The sequence below is a fragment of the Geotrypetes seraphini genome, chromosome 1 (genome assembly GCF_902459505.1).
Source record: "Geotrypetes seraphini chromosome 1, aGeoSer1.1, whole genome shotgun sequence".
Classification (NCBI taxonomy): domain Eukaryota; kingdom Metazoa; phylum Chordata; class Amphibia; order Gymnophiona; family Dermophiidae; genus Geotrypetes; species Geotrypetes seraphini.
Genome location: NC_047084.1, coordinates 275,612,759 through 275,632,804, shown reverse-complemented (window position 1 = coordinate 275,632,804; position 20,046 = coordinate 275,612,759). Strand labels below are relative to the sequence as shown.

The window sequence follows — 20,046 nt, the reverse complement described above, 5'->3', positions numbered from 1 at the left end:
TCAATGGACCCTTGCTACCCAGTGGTCCCAAGCGTCGGATCCTTGCTCACGACACATATCTGTGACATCATCTCTTCGTCAGTCTCTTCAATGGTGGTTGGTATCCTCAAATCTATCCAGAGGTCTTCTGTTCCATCAGCCTCCTCATCAACTAGTCATCACCACCGACGCCTCTCTGTACGCATGGGGAGCTCACTTGAACGAGTTCCAGACTCAAGGTCTTTGGTCAGCCCAGGAAAGGAAGCATCAAATCAATTTCCTGGAACTCAGAGCGATGTTTTACGCCCTCAAGGCCTTCCAACACCTTCTCTTTCCTCAGGTCCTTCTGTTGTGCACAGACAATCAGGTTGCGATGTACTACATCAACAAACAGGGTGGGACAGGCTCTCGCCTTTTATGCCAGGAAGCCCAGAAGATCTGGACTTGGGCCATAGATCACCATCTCTTCCTGAAAGCTATATACATTCAGGGGAAACAGAATTCCTTAGCGGACAAACTCAGCAGAATTCTCCAACCTCACGAGTGGACACTCGATCCCGTGACTCTGCAGTCTATCTTCGATCAATGGGGCACTCCTCAGATAGACCTCTTTGCAGCTCCTCACAATCATCAGCTGCCCCTATTCTGCTCCAGACTTTACTCTCCACACCGTCTAACAGCAGATGCTTTTCTCCTCGACTGGTCGAATCTGTTCCTGTACGCCTTCCCTCCTCTGCCTCTCATGTTGAGAACCTTGTTCAAGCTCAAGAGGGAACGAGCCACCATGATTCTGATTGCTCCGAGGTGGCCCAGGCAACATTGGTTCTCCCTTCTACTTCAACTCAGTTCCAGGGAACCTTTTCTTCTTCCTCTGTTTCCTTCTCTGCTTACCCAACAGCAGGGAACCCTTCTGCATCCCAACCTCCAGTCTCTACACCTGATGGCTTGGTATCTCTCGGGCTGAACTCGACTGATACTCTTTTGTCTCAGCCCGTTCGTTCCATTCTGGATGCCTCCAGGAAACCAGCCACTCTACAATGTTACCATCAAAAGTGGACGAGATTTTCTTCCTGGTGTCTTCTTCATCATCTTGATCCCACTTCCCTAGCAGTGGAGACGTTGTTGGATTATCTTCTTTCTTTGTCTGACTCTGGCCTGAAGTCCTCTTCCATCAGGGTCCACCTCAGTGCCATTGCAGCTTTTCATGAGCCAGTCCATGGAAAACTTCTTTCAGCTCATCCCCTGGTGTCCAGGTTCATGCGTGGGCTTTTCAATGTGAAACCACCTCTTAAAGCCCCTCCGGTTATCTGGGATCTCAATGTGGTTCTTTCAGCTTTAATGAAACCTCCATTTGAACCTTTAGCTACTTCTCCTTTCAAATTTCTCACTTGGAAAGTACTTTTCCTTATTGCTCTTACCTCTGCCAGGAGAGTCAGTGAGCTTCATGCACTGGTTGCAGATCCACCTTTTACGGTTTTTCACCATGACAAGGTGGTTCTGCGTACACATCCAAAGTTTCTCCCCAAGGTTGTTTCTGAATTTCATCTCAACCAATCCATTGTTCTACCGGTTTTCTTTCCAAAACCTCATTCTCATTCTGGGGAACAAGCTCTGCATACTTTGGATTGTAAAAGGGCTCTTGCTTACTATCTGGAGCGTACGAAACCCCACAGATCAGTTCCTCAGCTTTTTCTGTCCTTTGATCCGAATAAATTGGGACGTCCTGTTTCTAAACGTACGTTGTCTAATTGGCTAGCAGCGTGCATTTCATTCTGTTATGCTCAGACCGGACTGACACTGGAAGGTTCTGTCACGGCCCATAGAGTCAGAGCAATGGCAGCATCTGTAGCTTTCCTCCGTTCCACTCCTATTGAGGAAATCTGCAAAGCTGCTACTTGGTCCTCAGTTCACACTTTTACATCTCATTATTGTCTGGATGCATTCTCCAGAAGGGATGGTCACTTCGGCCAATCTGTTTTACAAAATTTGTTTTCTTAATGGCCAACCTTCCCTCCATCCCTCTTTTTGTTAGCTTAGAGGTCACCCATCAGTCAAGAATATGCTGCCTGCTTGTCCTGGGATAAAGCACAGTTACTTACCGTAACAGGTGTTATCCAGGGACAGCAGGCAGATATTCTTGCGTCCCACCCACCTCCCCGGGTTGGCTTCTTAGCTGGCTTATACTAACTGAGGGACCGCGCGCCTCTGTCGGGCGGGAAGGCACTCGCGCGTGCGCGGTGCGGCCGAGCTAGAACTTTCTAAAAAGTTCTTAGAGTGCAATCACTCTAAAATTGTCCGTACCGGGGCTCCGTCGGTGCCGTCACCCATCAGTCAAGAATATCTGCCTGCTGTCCCTGGATAACACCTGTTACGGTAAGTAACTGTGCTTTATTTGCTATACCATCATTCCTCTATGGATATCAAAGCAGTTTACAATACATTAAATAGTAATCAGGTACTCTAACTCCCTCTTTTACTAAGGTGCACTAACCGATTTAGCATGCAGTATTCGAATTAGTGCACACTAAATGCTAACGTGTCCGTAGACTAACATGCATGCGTTAGCGTTTATCGCGTGCTAAATTGATTAGCGCACCTTAGTAAAAGAGTGCCTAAGTATTTTCCCTATCTGTCCTGGTGGGCTTACAATCTATGAGGGGCTACTGAAAAGGTCTCGGCCAAACCAAGAAGAGAATGATGTGGAGCAATGAAACTTTACAAGTTATTCCACACCAGTGGTGTAATAGGGGGGAGGCGAGGGGGTGGGCCGCCCTAGGCGCCATCTTCCTCAGGAGCACTGGCACCCCTCCTCCTCTCCGCCCAACTTTCCCACTCCTTCCCCCTCCCCCCCCGAGTGTGCGTGCACCCCTTCCCTTCTCCCATACCTTTTTAACTTCGGTGCGAGCAGCCACTAACTTATTGTCCACGTCGTCTTCGGTGCTCTCTCTGACATCACTTCTGGGACCCACACCTAGAAAGTGATGAAGGGACCCGGGGAACTACAGACCGGTAAGTCTGACCTCAGTTCCGGGGAAAATGGCAGAAGCACTGATAAAAGTCAGCATCGATGAGCATCTAGAAAGGAATAAACTTATGATAACAAGCCAACATGGCTTCTGCAAGGGAAGATCGTGCCTAATGAACTTATTGCACTTCTTTGAAGGAATTAACAAACGGATGGACAAAGGGGACCCCCATAGACATCATATACTTAGATTTCCAAAAAGCTTTTGACAAGGTACCCCATGAACGCCTACTTCAGAAACTGAAGAACCATGGGGTGGAAGGAGACGTACACAGATGGATCAAGAATTGGTTGGCAGGTAGGAAGCAAAGGGTAGGAGTGAAGGGCCACTACTCTGACTGGAGGAGGGTCACGAGTGGTGTTCCACAGGGGTCGGTACTCGGACCGCTGCTGTTCAATATATTTATAAATGATCTAGAAACAGGGACGAAGTGCGAACTAATAAAATTCACAGACGACACCAAACTATTTAGTGGGGCTAGGACTAAAGAGGACTGCGAAGATAGACAAAGGGACCTGAACTAACTAGGAGAGTGGGCGATGAGATGGCAGATGAAGTTCAATGTAGAGAAATGTAAAGTCTTGCATGTAGGAAACAGAAACCCGAAGTACAACTATACGATGGGAGGGCTGTTATTGGGTGATAGTACCCAAGAAAGGGACTTGGGGGTAATAGTGGACAAGACAATGAAGCTGTTGGCACAGTGCGCAGCGGCCGCTAAGAAGGTGAATAGAATGCTAGGTACTATCAAGAAAGGTATTACAATTAGAATGAAATAAGTTATCCTGCTGTTGTATCGGGCGATGGTGCGCCCGCACCTGGAATACTGCGTCCAATATTGGTCGCCGTACCTTAAGAAGGATATGGCGATACTCAAGAGGGTTCAGAAGAGAGCGACATGTTTGATAAAAGGTATGGAAAATCTGTCATATGCTGAAAGATTGGAGAAACTGGGGCTCTTTTCCCTGGAGAAGCGGAGACTTAGAGGGAACATGATAGAGACTTACAAGATCATGAAGGGCATAGAGAAAGTGAAGAGGGACAGATTCTTCAAACTTTTGAAAACTTCAAGAATGAGAGGCCATTCAGAAAAATTAAAATGGGACAGATTCAGAATCAATGCTAGAAAGTTCTTCTTTACCCAAAGGGTGGTGGACACCTGGAATGCACTCCCAGAGGGCGTGATAGGACAGAGTACGGTATTGGGGTTCAAGAAGGGATTAGACAATTTCGTGAAGGAAAAGGGGATAGAAGGTTATGGATAGAGGATTACTATACAGGTCCTGGACCTGATGGGCCACTGTGTGAGCGGACTGCTGGGCATGATGGACCTCTGGTCTGACCCAGCGGAGGCACTGCTTATGTTCTTATGTTTCACACTATTCTTGACACTTTTTCATTTCAATGATATGAAATGAAACAAAAAGTGTGGAATAATTTGTAAGTTTCATGGCTCCATCTCATTTTCTTCTTGGTTGGGCTGAAAACTTTTCAGCTGTCCCTTGTATATTTGATTTATATTCTTCATGAGTGCTCAGCCATTTGTTTCATTAAGTACAGATACATTTGAAGAGGAGATCTGTGAGATCCCGAAGGCTCTAGAACGATAATTTTAATGAATAATATCTTTTCCTTGGTCCAGCAAACATTATTACAACCTTCATATCACAGTTTGTTTATTTATTGGGATTTATTAACTGTCTATGGTCCCCTTTTAAAAAGCCGCGTAACTGAGTACCGTTAATGCTCTGATGCCCATTCATTTCCTATGGGCATCAGAGCATTTACCGCGCTGGCCCGCACTACCAGCTTTTGTAAAAGAGGGAGTTTATTTGTTCTCAATACAACAATGGACCGTTTTATCTCTACATAGAGGCTCTTGTTGCAGTTCCAGCTTTTCAATCATTGGGCATTTAATTTAATTCAGGCATTTATTTTCTGTCTTTATATTTCTATTGTTACTTATAAAGTTTCATTGGTGTTCTTACTGCTACAGGTTTGTAGCAAGATCTGAAAGATGTTTTCATCTGTCTTGATCTTTCTACAGAACAGAATATCTTAATGCTGGTTTTTTTCCCTTATAGTTGAAATGATGCCTCTAACAACAAAAGTCCCACTAACGACACAAGAGAAACGCAGAGACACACGTAAATACACAAAAGTTAAAGAGAAAGCAAAAGGTATGGTGCGATGACTTCGTAGGATGCACAGTGTAGATGTGTCACTAGTTCAAAGGAGAGTGATAAAAAGCAGAAATGTGCAAAGTATTTAGGAGCAATTCAATAACTGGGCCACTAGAAATTAGGAGCCAGATTTGTGTGCACTTTGCACCTATTCTAGAATACCAGCGTATCAATAGAAATGCAGGTACTTTTAGGTGTGCCTACTTATGCCAGGTCAATGGCAAACATAAATAGGCACACCTAAATTTTATTTACAATATTTCTTAACTGCTCAATTCAAGGGTACAAGTCACATTTACTAGGGTTGGCTTTGTCACACTGTTTATGTTCTCCATACAGTCCTTCAGTTTGTTTCATCATTATCCACATTTGTCTATTCTTTCCTGTTGCCTTAGGACCCCTGAGGAAGATGATTAAGTTGAAACACCATTTCTATCTGATTTTGGTACAACCTTCCCAAAGATTCAGTTGCCTATGTTTTTACATTGGGAAGATAATTGGATTGGCTTTCAGACATGGATGTAAGAACATAAGAATAGCCTTACTGGGTCAAACCTATGGTCTTTCTAGCCTAGCATCCCGTCTTCACGGAGGCCAGTCCAAGTCACAAGTACCTGGCAAAAACCCCAATAGTAGCAGTATTTCCATGCCATAGATTCAGGACAAGAAGTGGCTTCCATGCCCATGTCTGTCTCAACAGCAGACTATGGACTTTTCCTCCAGGAATTTGTCCAAACCTTTTTTTAAACCAGCTATATTAACCGCTCTTACCACATCCTCTGGCAGCATTTTACAGAGCTTAACTATTCTCAGAGTGAAAAAATATTTCTTCCTATTGGTATTAAAAGTATTACTCTGTAACTTCATTGAGTGTCCCCTAGTCTTTGTAAATCTTGTTGCAGTAAAAAATTGATCCACTTGTACCCGTTCTACACCACTCAGGATTTTGTAGACTTCAATCATATCTTCCCCTCCGCCGTCTCTTTTCCAAGCTGAAGAGCCCTAACACACGAGAAGAGTTCTGTCCTCTTTATCATCTTGGTTGCTCTTTTTTGAATCTTTTCTAGTGCCGCTATATCTTTTTTGAGATAAGGAGACCAGAACTGAACGCAATACTCAAGGCGAGGTCACACCATTGAGCGATGCAGAGGCATTATAACATTCTTAGTCATGTTTCCCATCCATAATTACTAGCCTTTTGTTTGCTTTCTTATCCACTGTCGCACATTGGGCGGAAGGTTTCAGCGTATTGTCCACGATGACACCCAGATCTTTTTCTTGAGCGCTGACCCTCAAGGTGGACCCTAGCATCCGGTAACTATGATTTGGATTATTCTTTACAATGTGCATCATTTTGCATTTGTCCACATTAAATTTCATCTGCCATTTGGACACCCAGTCTTCCAGTTTCCTGCAGTTTTTTACAGTCTGCATGTATTTTAACAACTTTGAACAGTTTAGTGTTATCTGCAAATTTGATCACCTCACTCATAGCTCTAATTTCCAGATCATTTATAAATAAGATAAATAGCACCAGTCCCAGTAAAGATCCCTGAGGCACACCATTATTTACCCTCCTCCATTGAGAAAAATGGCCATTTAACCCTATACCCTTTGTTTTCTGTCCAATATCCAATTCTTAATCCACAACTGAACTTTGCCTCCTATCCCATGGCTCTTTAATTTTCTCAGGAGTCTTTCATGAAGAATTTTGTCAAAAGCTTTTGGAAATATAGATAAATACATCAACCAGCTCACCTTTATCCACTGTTTATTCACACCTTCAAAGAAGTCAAGCAGATTGGTGAGGCAAGACATCGGCTGATCCCATGCTGACTCTGTCTCAATAAATCAAGTTTGTCTACATGTTCCACAATTTTATTTTTTATCATTGTTTCCACTATTTTGCCCAGCACTGAAGTCAGGCTTACTGGTCTGTAATTCTCCAGATCTCCCCTGGAACCCTTTTAAAAATCGGCATAACATTAGCCACCCTCCAATCTTTAGGTACTACAGACAATTTTAGCAACAGATTTCAGATCACTAACAGCAGATCAGCGATTTCATGTTTGAGTTCTTTCAGTACCCTAGAATGTATACCATACTGTCCAGATGATTTATTACTCTTTAACTTGTCGATTTAGGTTAGTACATCTTCCAGGTTTATCAAGATTTCTTTCAATTCCTCTGCCTCATCACCCTTGTAAACCATTTCCAGTTCAGGTAGATTTCTTATATCTTCTTCCGTAATGACCAAAGCAAAGAATTCATTTAGTCTCTCCACTAAGGCCTTATCCTTCTTGAGTGCACCTTTTACTCCTTGATCATCCAATGGTCCCACGGATTCCCTCACAATTTTCTGCTTTTGATGTATCTAAAAAAATTGTTACTATGAGTTTTTGCCTTTGGCAAGTCATTCTTCATATTCTTGTTTAGCTTTCTTTAGTAATGCTTTGCATTTAACTTGCCAGTGCTTATGTTTCTTCTTATTTTCTTTATTGGGATCCTTTTTCCATTCTTTAAAGAATGTTTTCTTGGCTGTAATAACCTCTTTCACTTTGCCTTTTAACCATGCCAGCTTTCATTTTCTCTTCTTTCCACCTTTTTTAATACATGGAATACATCTGGTCTGGGCTTCCACAATGGTATTTTTAAACACATCAGTTCTATATAATATTTTAAAATCAATTAATCATCAATCTAAAAATTTTCCACATGATATTAAATCTCAGCTTACCGCGCAAGAATTAGCAGATAGTTTCATGGATAAGATTAAAAAAATAAGAAATAGCTTTTCATCACAACAACAATCTACAATCTCATTAGATCATGAACCTAATTTATCACTCACCTCAAAATGTTCTCAGTTTAAAGTTCCCAGTCTTAAGGAACTAGAATTGATCATCAAAACCATCAATCATAAAGGAACATTCAATGAATCAATTTCACCCACCATTCTCAAGAAATACTTTTCAATATTTGGCCCCTATATACACACTTTAATCAAGTGTAGTTTACAACAAAGTAAAATGCCCTCAGACTGGAAAAAATCTACGATACGACCAGTCATCAAAGATCAAAAAATAGGATCAGAAATAAAAACTAACTACAGACCAATCGCTAATATTCCATTCTTAGCTAAAACGATTGAAAAAATTGTATTTAACCAATTAACAGAATACATCGAAAAAACCAACATACTGCACCCAAACCAAACAGGATTTAGACAAAATCATTCTACAGAACACTCACTAATTGGTATGACTACATCTTTAATTTATCACTTAGATCACCATACATCTGTAATCTTGATTTCCCTTGATTTATCATCTGCATTTGACACTATTGATCACTGTCTTTTAATAAATAGACTTAAGTCAATCGGTTTAACTGACCAAGTTTTGCTCTGGTTTCAATCTTACTTCAATAACCGTTCATCAACTGTCTCTTTCAACGATTCAACATCAAAAAGTTATTCACTTCCTTATGGAATCCCACAAGGATCAATATTATCGCCTATTCTATTTAATATTTTCTTAGCTCCTCTGATGACATTATGTCAGTCCATAGGATTTACAGTATTCGCTTATGCAGATGATATACAACTACTACATCCAATTAATACCAAAAATCCGAATGAAATAGTAATAATTAACGACAAACTGGATCAAATTCAATATTGGCTTGAAAGTAATAAATTATCTTTAAACATTCAGAAAACTAACACTATGTTCTTTCCATGGAAAGAAGACGAAACACTTTCCTCTCCTATTTCTATTAAGGGTATTCCTTTGCAAATGGCAAAAAACATTAGGATCTTAGGAGTAATATTTGACAACAAATTATCTTTTCATGATCATATAAGCCAAGTGATCAAGTCAACCTTTTACAGACTCCGTCAGATTCAATCTATATCAAAATTTTTATGTACACAATCTCTGAATATCCTACTTCATTCTCTTGTAATTTCTAAACTTGACTATTGTAATTCCCTATTCATTGGTTTGCCACAAAAAGAGCTTAGACGATTACAGATAATACAGAACGCCTCCATTAAAATTATATATAATGCTAAAAAATTTGACCATGTGTCACCGTTACTCAAGAAAGCACATTGGCTTCCGGTCGCACACCGTATCATATACAAACAATGCCTACTTACACATAAAACTTTAGAATCTAAAACTCCTGCCTTTATCTATAGAGTACTAATACCGTATACTTCCTCTAGATCTCTCAGATCACAGGATCAACATCTCTTAGTTATTCCCTCACTGAAAGTCATTAACACAAGACGTACCACAATCTTCTCTATAACAGCCCCTCAGTCCTGGAATAACCTACCACTTTACTTAAGACTAGAAAAAAATTTAGGAAAATTTAAAGCTCATCTTAAAAGTTTTTTATTTACAGATGCATTTAATGATTAAGTCTGTTAATGACTAATTCTCTCTGCTTTGTCAATTTAATTCTCTGAATTTATTGTTTACCTTTCCCCTCCTAATGTATTTACCTTGAATTTTTAAACATAATAACTGTATGTAACCATCGAATTAAATAACTTTCCTTATGTTTTAGTATTGTCAGTTAAATCCCATTTAAGTTTTAATTTTTCTTTTTTGTGTTTGTTTTATTGTAAATGATATATTAATTAATTTTTTTGAACAATTTGTACATCGCCTAGAAATGTGAATAGGCGATAAATCAAGACATTTAATAAACTTGGAAACTTGGCATCCACGCTTGCAAAAATTAAATACCGCTACAATAGATTTCTTTTTCGATGTCACTCCAGTTATCAGCTCAAATTTGATCATGTTATGGTCACTGTTTCCCAACAGACCCAACACAGTTACCTCCTGTACGAAGTCCTGCATTCCACTAAGGACCAAATCTAAAATAGCTCCTCCTTGACCAGTTGCTCCAAGAAGCTGTCTAGGAATTTTACCTCTCTAGCACTCCCTGATGTAACATTTAACCAGTCAATGTTGTGGTAGTTGAAATCACTCACACTATATAGGAAACAAACTTATTTGATCATATACACTATTATAGAAATGTGCTGACACCAGTTTGTGAAGGCTCAAATTAACAAATGCTGTGAACTCTGCTTATTTAAATGTAAACCCAATATAAACAAAAAAAGATTGTATGGAGTAAAAAGATCTCAGTTTGTCTTCATGGATCTTTGAAAAAAAAAAAACTCCACATCCAAAAAGATGTCTTCCTATTCCATCGGTCCACTGGAATTATAACTTGATGTACTCTGACTTCCGGGAGCTTAGCTGCTGTTCTTTGGAAGTTTTGCAAATAGTCTGGTGAGAGTTTTCAATGGGAGTTGTTTATGGATTTTTGAGTCACCCCTAATGCAGCAAGGATGCGAAACAGAGATTTCTTTGTTGGGTGAAGCAGTTTGAAGCCCGAATGTTTGATTGTGGCCAGGAGCAGAGCACTGAATCAGCGGAAGAGAACATTGTGGAACCTGCCATTCATTCAGCGCTGACGCTGCAGCGGAACCGGGATCAACTACAGCTAAGTCCTGACTTTATTACATTCCCTGTTTGAAATACCATTGTATTGACTTTGATCTACTTCCGCTAGTTTGGGTTTGGCTGAAGGCAGAAGCTGGGAACTTGTAAAGAAAGTAGAGTAAAACTTTTATGAAGACATCTTTTTGGATGTTGAGGGTTTTTTTTTAAAGATCCATGAAGACAGAGATCTTTTTTTCTCCACACAATCTTTTTTCTTTTTTGTTTATATTGGGTTTACGTTTAAATAAGCTTAGTAGAGTTCACAGCATTGGTTAATTGTAGCCTTCCTAAACTGGTGTCAGCACATTTCTATAATAGTGTAGTCAAAATCACCTGTTGCCCAATTTGCCTAAATTGTATGGTGCATAGGTGTCAAACTGAAGGCCCGCAGGCCAAATCCAGCCAGCCTGGTCGTTTTATGAGGGTCCGTTGCCCCCAGTTTTACCTTGTGGCCGGAGCCAGCCACAAGATGAAATCGGGGTGCATCGGACTGCAGGCCGCATAAAACAGCCAGGTTGTAGCCGGCCAGAAGGTTAGACACCCGCGGAGGAAGGCACAGCATGGAGGGAGGGAGACAACAAAGGTAGGGGGAATGGTTTTATTTTCAAGTTAGTGTTTGAATTGAATTTTGAGCATTTTAATCTGCTGTCTATCTTTTGCACTGCTCAGGAAGAAATACATTTGTTTCTTTTTCTCTGTGGGTTGTACTGCATGCAGAATCTTGAATCTTAAGGTGTTTTTTAAAATATATTAGTACTTTTAGTTTTTGGTCTCATATTTGCATAGGGGTTATCTGTATACTGGTAGGAATGAATGTTGAGAAGCATACAGTGTGTTTTGTGTAGTTTAATTTTGTGGTTAACCATAGAAACATAGAACATGACGGCAGAAAAGGGCCACGGCCCATCTAGTCTGCCCACACTAATGGCCCACCCCCTAACTACCTCCATGAAGAGATCCCACATGCCAATCCCATCTTTTCTTAAAATCTGGCATGCTGCTGGCCTCAATTACCTGTTGTGGAAGATTATTCCAGCGATCAACCACCCTTTCGGTGTTATGTGTTAATAAGATTATATTGTGTGTGTATATATGAAAAATGAATGGAAAAAATGGTGTTATAATTAGTATTATTATGGGGGCGGGGTCTGGGGCAGAGATTGGGAAAGATCTGGCCCACGACTTAGCTTGTGTTTTGGATTTCAGCCCCTTAATGTGATTGAGTTTGATACCCCTGGTATAGTGAATGAACAGGAAAATAAGAATCTATTAAATGGTAGAAATGATCCTTGATCCAGCAACGATAGATGAAATTGTTGCAATAACAGTAAGATAGTTGAGCAGCTGGGCACATGATGGAAGAACATTGCAGATGGCAGACAAGACACAAATGATGTCATTTAACAGTCATTCATTGAAATCCAAAAGCAGCTTCTGAAGTTGTTTTTTTTTTAAATCATTCAATTCAGTTACCAATCGTCTAAGATGTGTTAAGTTTTTACATATTGATACTAGTCTCAAGGTTTTAGAGAATGGCACAGGAACAAAGCTCTGTCCCTGTCCCGGTGGACTCTGTCTCCATCCACGCCCCGTGTCATTTGCTAAGCATGCACAAGCCCTGTTTCTACCACTGACACTCACTATGACATTAGGAAAATCATTCTTCCCTCCCCCATCACAATACTCAATGTGCTGACTTCTTGTAACCTCTATTCTTTATGCTTGCGTGTACTTGAGTATTGTTGTTTAAGGTGGAGGTATGAATTTAAAAGTACATTTGCATACTCTGTACAAACCAAGTGCAGCTAAAATGGAGGCCAAGAAATAAGCTGTGGATGTCACCTTGTTATTGGACTAACTTATTAAAGGGTTCTTTTACTAAGCTGCAGTAAGCACTAACGCATGCTTACCATAGGTTAAAAATCAATAACGTGGGCTACCCTCAGGTACCTCCATGGTAGTTTTAGCACATACTAAAAAATACTTTTGAATGTTTCGGGGTGGAGAATAGGCATGGCCCCTACCTATCTCCTACCACATTTCGAGTTAAACATCCTCACTAGGACAACCAGAAATTGTAATCTTTTTGCCAATCCAAGGATCACTGAGTGCAAATACAGGTCCTTAACTTTCAAGTTTCAGGCGAGTAAACAGCAGACCTGGCTAGGCAATTACATCAACGGAGCCAGGTTAACCTACGGCGCTTTTCGAAAAGAAATTAAGACAGCACTGTTCGACAGATTTATCTCCTAGTCAGATACCATTTTAAAACTAATAACTCCACACTGATAACTTTGAGAAATATGTGTATTTTTACTACTTGTATTCTGTAATTTTGCTGACTGTCCAGTGATATTTTCGCTATTTGTACTCTGTAATTCGCTGATTGTCCAGCTCTCTTCAGTGTAATCCACCTAGAAGTTGTAAGATTATGGCAGTATAGAAAAAATAAAGTTATTATTATTATTAATTGGTTAATGCATCTACATTTCCATGCATCAACCAATTAGTACGTGCTTAGCATGGTAGCCCTTACTGCCTGCAAAATAAGTATCACTAAGTGCTCCCAAGCTATTGGCCACATGCTAATGGGAAAATTAGCACATGTTCGTTAATTAAGAAAATGGGAAATGCGGCCATTTTATAGCTGTACTAAAATTGACCTTAGTACGATGAAAAGCCCCTTCTAGTGATACCACTGATCACTTTTTATCACAGCTTAGTAAAAGGGCCCCCTACATTCAGTGGCATAGCAAGAATAGGAGGCACCTGGAGTGCTGGTGCCTCCCCGCTCCTTTCGCGCCCCCCCCCCCCCGCTACACACACAGCCTCCTTTCCCCCATGTACCGCTTTAAATCTTCGCAAGTGTGAGCAGTTTCTCCAGCCTGCTGATGATGCTGGCTTTCCCTCTGATGTCACTTCCTGGCCCTTTGACCAGGAAGTGATTCCAGAGGGAAGCCAGGCCAGCGCAAGCAGTAGGCCAACAAAGTTGGTGAAGATTTAAAGAGGTACGGAGGAAAGGAAGTCATGAAAGTGGCATGGGGGGCAGAGAGGTGCCGGCGCTCCCATCAAGATGGCTCCCGGGGCGGTCTGCCCTCCTTACTATGCCACTTCTACATTGGCAGTTAGCTTTTAAAAGCTGTGTTCACTTCAGCAGGTCCCAGAGTAGTCACAAATACATTATGGCCCTCTTCTGTTAAACTGCACTAGCAGTTTTTAGCGTGGTGAGCCGCGCTGAATGGCCCGCGCTGCTCCCGACGCTCATAGAATTCCTATGAGTGTCAGGAACAACGCGGGCCATTCAGCGCGGCTCTCTGCGCTAAAAACTGCTAGCACAGTTTAATAGAAGAGGGGGTTTGTTTGTGCATTAAAAAGATATTACCTGCAATATGTTTCTCAATTTCAATTTCTGCATATCTAACCCCCTCCCTCCCTTTTTTTACAAAAGCGTAACAGCTCCAATGCTCATAGAATTCCTATGAGAATAGGTGCTGTTACAGCCACGGCTAGCGCTAAAAACCACGCTACACTTTTGTAAAAGGGGGGGTAAGTGACTGACATAACAGCCCTCTGCCTTTAAATTTATAGCAAAAATGTAAATCTCTTATTATGTTTTTCCTTCCTTATATTAAAGTTCCTGTAAACCGTGCCGAGATCCATCTCTATGGAGAGGATGCAGTATATAAATTTAAGGTTTAGTTTAGAAAATTCCTTCTCCGCTTTTCAGATACATAGGCCATGGCTTGAGATATGTAATCCTGATCTCTCTCTCTCCAGGTTCTGCCTGCAGTCTTGCAATCTGGGCACCCCTCTTGTGCTGCAATGGTGTTCTACTAATTGGACTGGCTGTTACCATCCACTGCTTGCGACGTAAGCATTACTTTGTCCTATCTCAGAAATAATGGTTTAAATAAAAGCTTGATTATTGCCTGATAAGATCCCAGCAGGGGAGCTCTAAGAAACAAAAACTGGTGGTGATCTTTGGGGAACCATCACATAGGGTTACCAGATGTTACTATAGTAAAATCCGGACCCCCAGGCCCGCCCACCCCCCAGGCCCGCCCAGTTCCACCCGCCCCGTCACGCCCCAGTCCCGCCCTAGTCATGGGTCCCAGAAGTGGCATCAGAGAGAGCACCAAAGCCAATGTGGGCAGCAATTTGGTGGCTTCTTGCGCCAAAGTTAAAAGGGTACAGGGGAAGGGAAGGGTACGCATGCGGCAGGGGAAGGAGTGGGAGGAAGGGCGGAGAGGAGAGGTGCCGGCACCCCGAGTAAGATGGCGCCCAGAGCAGACCCCCCTCCCCCCCTTACTACACCACTGCACTAAACTGTGCTGTGATTTTCCGCACTCCAGAATTAAGTTGAATAGTTAATTTCATATTTGACTTGTATACATTATCCTCAGTTTTGAATCAAGAAAGAGATGCAAGTGGGCAGTGCTGATGCAAGGATATTGGGCGCATTAAGCGAACCTTCAGGCTTATAGGCTTCCCTAAATTAACTTTCATGTCCTTAATATGCACCTGGTCTTGCCCAATTGTAGAGCTGGCCCTGCAAGTGGAGGTACTTGATTAGTTCAAGAGTGGTTTGTTTTCCATTCCACGGCCAGAACTCTGACTTGACAGTGCAGGACATCCAGATTCGGAGAGGTCTTTCCTGAAGGAATATTTATTCAGGGCTTGACTCAGCCAGCGACGATCTGCATTTTGCTGACTGCTGCCGGCTTTAAACCTGGAAATTATGTGCTGGGATTGCGGAGCCAGCTAACGTATAGCTGGTGATGAGTCAAAACTGCGCGAGACAATCGTGCGTGGACATTGCCGGGCAGACAACCGCAAGCAGGATGTCAGCGCGCTGGATTAAAACACAATTTTAAAGCACTCTGAGGGAGGGTGTGAGGGGGAGAAAAGCCCCATTACAGAGGAAACTGTAATTTTTCCCTAAAAATGATGGAAAAAGGCTGTTCCTCTATAATGGGGAGTTCCCCCCCAACCCTCCCCACAACAGGAGCACCAACTGTTCTAAGTAAAGTGTGTGGGGGGGTTCCCCCCACATACCCCCCTCGGACGCTTTAAAATTGTGTTTTACTCCAGCGCACTGATGTTCTGCGCACAATTTTCTGCCCAGCAATGTCCGAGCACGATTGTCTCGGGCAGTTTAGTCTATGTACCCGTAGAGCTAGTTAAGTGTAATATTCAATACCTAATTGGCTACTAAACACCACATAAAGATAAGACTGACTCTTATGCAGTCTTGTTTAAACAGTTGTCTTGGCCGGTTAAGTGCTGAATATCAGCACTTAACTGGCCAAATGCCAACTCTGCCCCCAGAACACCCCTAAATAGCTGGTTTGCAGTTCGGCACTAAGGTCCATATTCTAGGCACAGGCAGGTGCCCTCCCGGCGCCTAACTTAAGTGTAAAACACAGTTTAAGAATGATTAATAGTGTTGTTTTTTTTTAAACATAGGCGCCTACCAGTGCCTAAAAAAAGGTGTCTGCATCGCTTTACGATGTCTAATGCTACTGTAAGCGTGGCTAATGCCGGAAGTGGCGTTAGGCATCTTAAAGCGCCTCTGTAGCCTTGATTCACATGAAAGGTCGGCGCCGGAAATGTAGGCCTTGAAAACCTTGGGTCTACATTTCCAGTGCGTACCTTATACGAAGCCGCAAGTCTATAAACTGTCCCATTGTGTGATTGACATGCGATTGGCAGCTGTTTTTTAGGTGGACGATGACGGCGCCGTTTATAGAATCTGGACCTATCTAGTTAAGTGCTGTGAAAAATGATTGGTTAGGTCTGAACAAGCGATTTAACTATTTCTGGCCAGCTAAATTACTTTGAATGTCAATCTGATGCTTTTCTTGTGAAGTATTTTGTGCAGCCCCGGTCGAGGGCGATGCAGTGTTTTCCTCTACTGCCTCCAGGTGTTTACCATCTTGCCGGCTCCCTCCTCTGTCTTGCTGCAGCGTTTGTGTGGCCCCAGAAACATTTCTTTCGGCCAGTGCAGCCCAAGGAAGCCAAAAGGTTGGACACCCCTGCTTTATACCTTACAATTGAAGGACCTGAGTATCTGAAGCATGGCTTATTGGATTACAACAAAAAAAATAGAAGTAACTTCAATTCAAAAAATATTTTTTTAGATTTTTCAACGCAATATATATAAGAACAGAAGAAAAATCTCACATCAATAAAACTGTTAGTGAAGTGCTCAGTATTTTATACCAGCCAAGCAAGCATTGATATATTTATCACATCATAGCACCAGCTCAAACCAACCAAAAATTATCAGAGTATATCAAACCCAAGTTCATAAAAGAAAAAAGTAAAAAGTACTTATCTCAGGTTTGCTATGAATGTTCCAACTCTTAACTGGTTTTTGGCAGCTGGTAGTTGAATTTTTTCATGTTTTTGCACATTTTTTCACTTGGGAATTTAAAACAGCCAAGCTCTGCAATTACAATTACCAGCTGCCAAAAGCCAGTTAAGAGTTGGAACATTCGTAGCAAACCTGAGATAAGTACTTTTTACTTTTTTCTCTTATGAACTTGTGTTTGATATACACATTTTTTCCCCTAACCATCAGGCTGGTTGGGTTGGGCTGGTGCTATGATGTGATAAATATACCAATGCTTGCTTGGCTGGTATAAAATACTGAGCACTTCTCTAACAATTTTATTGATGTGAGATTTTTCTTATTTTCTTATATTTACTGAATTACAGCCACAATGAATCCTATCACATAGTTCACTTGCCAAAGAAATCAAAATTAACTAGAAATTGAATAACAAAAGAGTCTAATGTTTGCTATCCTAAAGTGTCTTATTTCTTCCAGGTATCCAAAGAAGATTCCGTCACCGGTTCAGAAAGCAGTAAGGCTTTTTTTTTGTGGAAGAGATTTTTGTATTTAGTTGAAAGCTTTGAAAATCAAATAAAAGTAGGAAAAGACAGACTGAAGATGCTGAGAAAGGACGGGTGAGTGTGTGGGCAGAGAAAGGGAAATACATGAGGCTAGGAGAATACTAAGGGGGAATGATTGAGGCTGGAGAAGTGAGAGAGGATGATTGGTGTTGAGGCATGATACTGAAGAAGAAGACTGAGGAGGGGATTGAGGGGGATTCATGAAGCTGGAAGGCACTGAAGAAACAACAGGAAGGACTGAGAAGAGGAACAAGACAGGGTAGAGTAGGGAGGCCTTAGAGGGGAAGATGAAGAACCGTTGGCTCATGAGAATGGGAAATGGAAAGTTGAGTCAGAAGTGCGAAAGCTTAGATCCAGGATAGCTAGATAAGGAGAGAGATGGGGAGGGGGGGGATCAAGGACAACCGAGATACTAAGATGACTAGGTGTTGGCAGCAGAAAGGTTGAGAAGGAGAAGAAAAAAATGAGAAGTGCAATGAGATTAACATTAATAATAGGAGAAAGGAGAGAGATGGAAAAAGAAGGACATGCTTAAGAAAAGATACTGTAAAACATTTCAGAAGACAGATGAAAGCTGCAAACCTTAACATGAAAATACCCCTCAGATAACTTTTTTTTTTTCAATATTCTTCATAGATCTTTGATGATACAGCTTTGAAGTATTGAGCTATTACATTTTCTGCCAATGAGGGAATGGCACCACTACCGTACAAAGAAAACCCAAATGATTTCCTGATTTAGCCATTCACTAAAACACGTTTCCCATAGAGAAAGATCTGGATGAGATAAGCCACAAGTCTTCCTCTTATGGAACCAATTGTGCTGACATTGGATAGTTGAAAAACAGATCAGAGAATGTTAATACAACCAACCAGATGAGAAATGCAGTATTATATGGCAGAGGGCTGCTCTACAGCTGGTCTGATCGTGTGGTGATGTCCACTTGATAGAGTGCTTGCTATTTATTTATTTTATTTAAAAAAATTCTACACCACCTAAGACCTAAGCGGTGTACAAAGAAAACATACATAATTATGTAAGCACACATAATATGTTCACTGTTAATCCATATCATAAGAGATACTAGAGTTCCCCTTGCTGTCTTTTTTTTTTTTTTTTTTTGCTAGGACCTAAGGGCTGGTCTGAACTGTGAGCTCAGGATGGTCCATTTCTAGCCTTAGATTAAGATTGAAAATGCCCTCTTACCCCATCCCAATGAGGACACGCATGATGGACTGACAGGAATTAAGTCAAATTTAATGGAGAAGTATGTGGCCATATGTAACCCAAGGAGCAGAGGAAATTAAATCAAAATTAAAACAAAAATATGTGGTGTGATACCTAGGCCACCACCTAGAGCACATACAGGGCTGGAAGCCACAGCTCAAGGTGTAGCATGGAGAGAAACAGTATTTCCTCCCCTTTTCAGGTCCCTCACACATCCAGAGTAAACTCCTTTCAAGGATGAATAGGCTGAGCAGAAGTCAAACCAGCTGGTCAGGTCCAGACCAGCTTTTTAGTCTAACCCTTCCTGCTGGCAAAGCAAATAGGGTGACAGGGATTTTTCTTTACCAGGATTATGCAGGCAATAGGACAGAACACCCATGCGCTTCTCCCAAAGTTCAGTTACAATATCCTTTGAAAGGGCATCTCTTTTTACCTCCCAAAGGATCATACCACTTCTTTTTTGTAGTTTAGCAGCTTGGAAGAGCCCCTTCATCATGGTTAACTGTAGTTCACGATTGACCTTTACTTTCAAAAACACCCCCAACTGATTCTTTTTCCCAGATTTCTTTTCAATTGCTGCTGCTTCTTTAACACCTCTACTACAGGGGGGCTTTCCCAGAGCAGAGAGGAAGACTCCACCCATTTCCCTTTACAGAATCTCTCTGTACCAGAACCAGTGCTTCCCTCAGCATAAAACACAGTGTCCCAAACTAAAAGTCTGGGCTAGATTTCATTCCATAGTTCCACATCAAAGATTAATGAATGCACAAAACACATTGTCAAAAAATACCTTTGGGTAGGATTACCAGACGTCCATGGAAAATCAGGGCATGTCCTCTTTTTAGAGGACCGTCCGGGTGCCCAGAGGGATTTCCAAAACCCGGCAGTTTGTCTGGGTTTTGGAAGTCCCTGAGCTCGTGGCCGCGTCTTCGCGGACGTTGATGTGATGACATCACATGCATGCACACATGCACGTGATGTCATTGCGTCGACATCCGTGTATGCGCAGACGCCCTCCAGACGCGGCCCCAAGCTTGGGGAAGGAGACATGAGATTTTTATGGGGCGGGGCTTGGGATGGAATAGGGCGGAACAGGGCAGGGCCAGATGTCCTCTTTTTTTTTAAGAGGCAATCTGGCAACCCTACCTTTGGGCAGCAGCAGTTAGGCTTCTGAAGTCCAGG

At 41.8% G+C, this 20,046-nt stretch overlaps 1 protein-coding gene across 1 annotated transcript in view; it reads left to right on the top strand.

Moving 5' to 3' along the window:
* The window catches only part of CD8B (CD8b molecule), a 52,601-nt gene extending 35,009 nt beyond the window's left edge, over nt 1-17,592 (top strand). The window contains exons 3-5 of the mRNA XM_033959680.1: nt 5,090-5,185; nt 14,497-14,589; nt 17,552-17,592. Of these exons, the coding sequence (XP_033815571.1) occupies nt 5,090-5,185; nt 14,497-14,589; nt 17,552-17,592 (230 nt within the window). The remainder of the gene's footprint in view (nt 1-5,089; nt 5,186-14,496; nt 14,590-17,551) is intronic.
* The last annotated feature ends 2,454 nt before the right edge of the window (nt 17,593-20,046 follow it).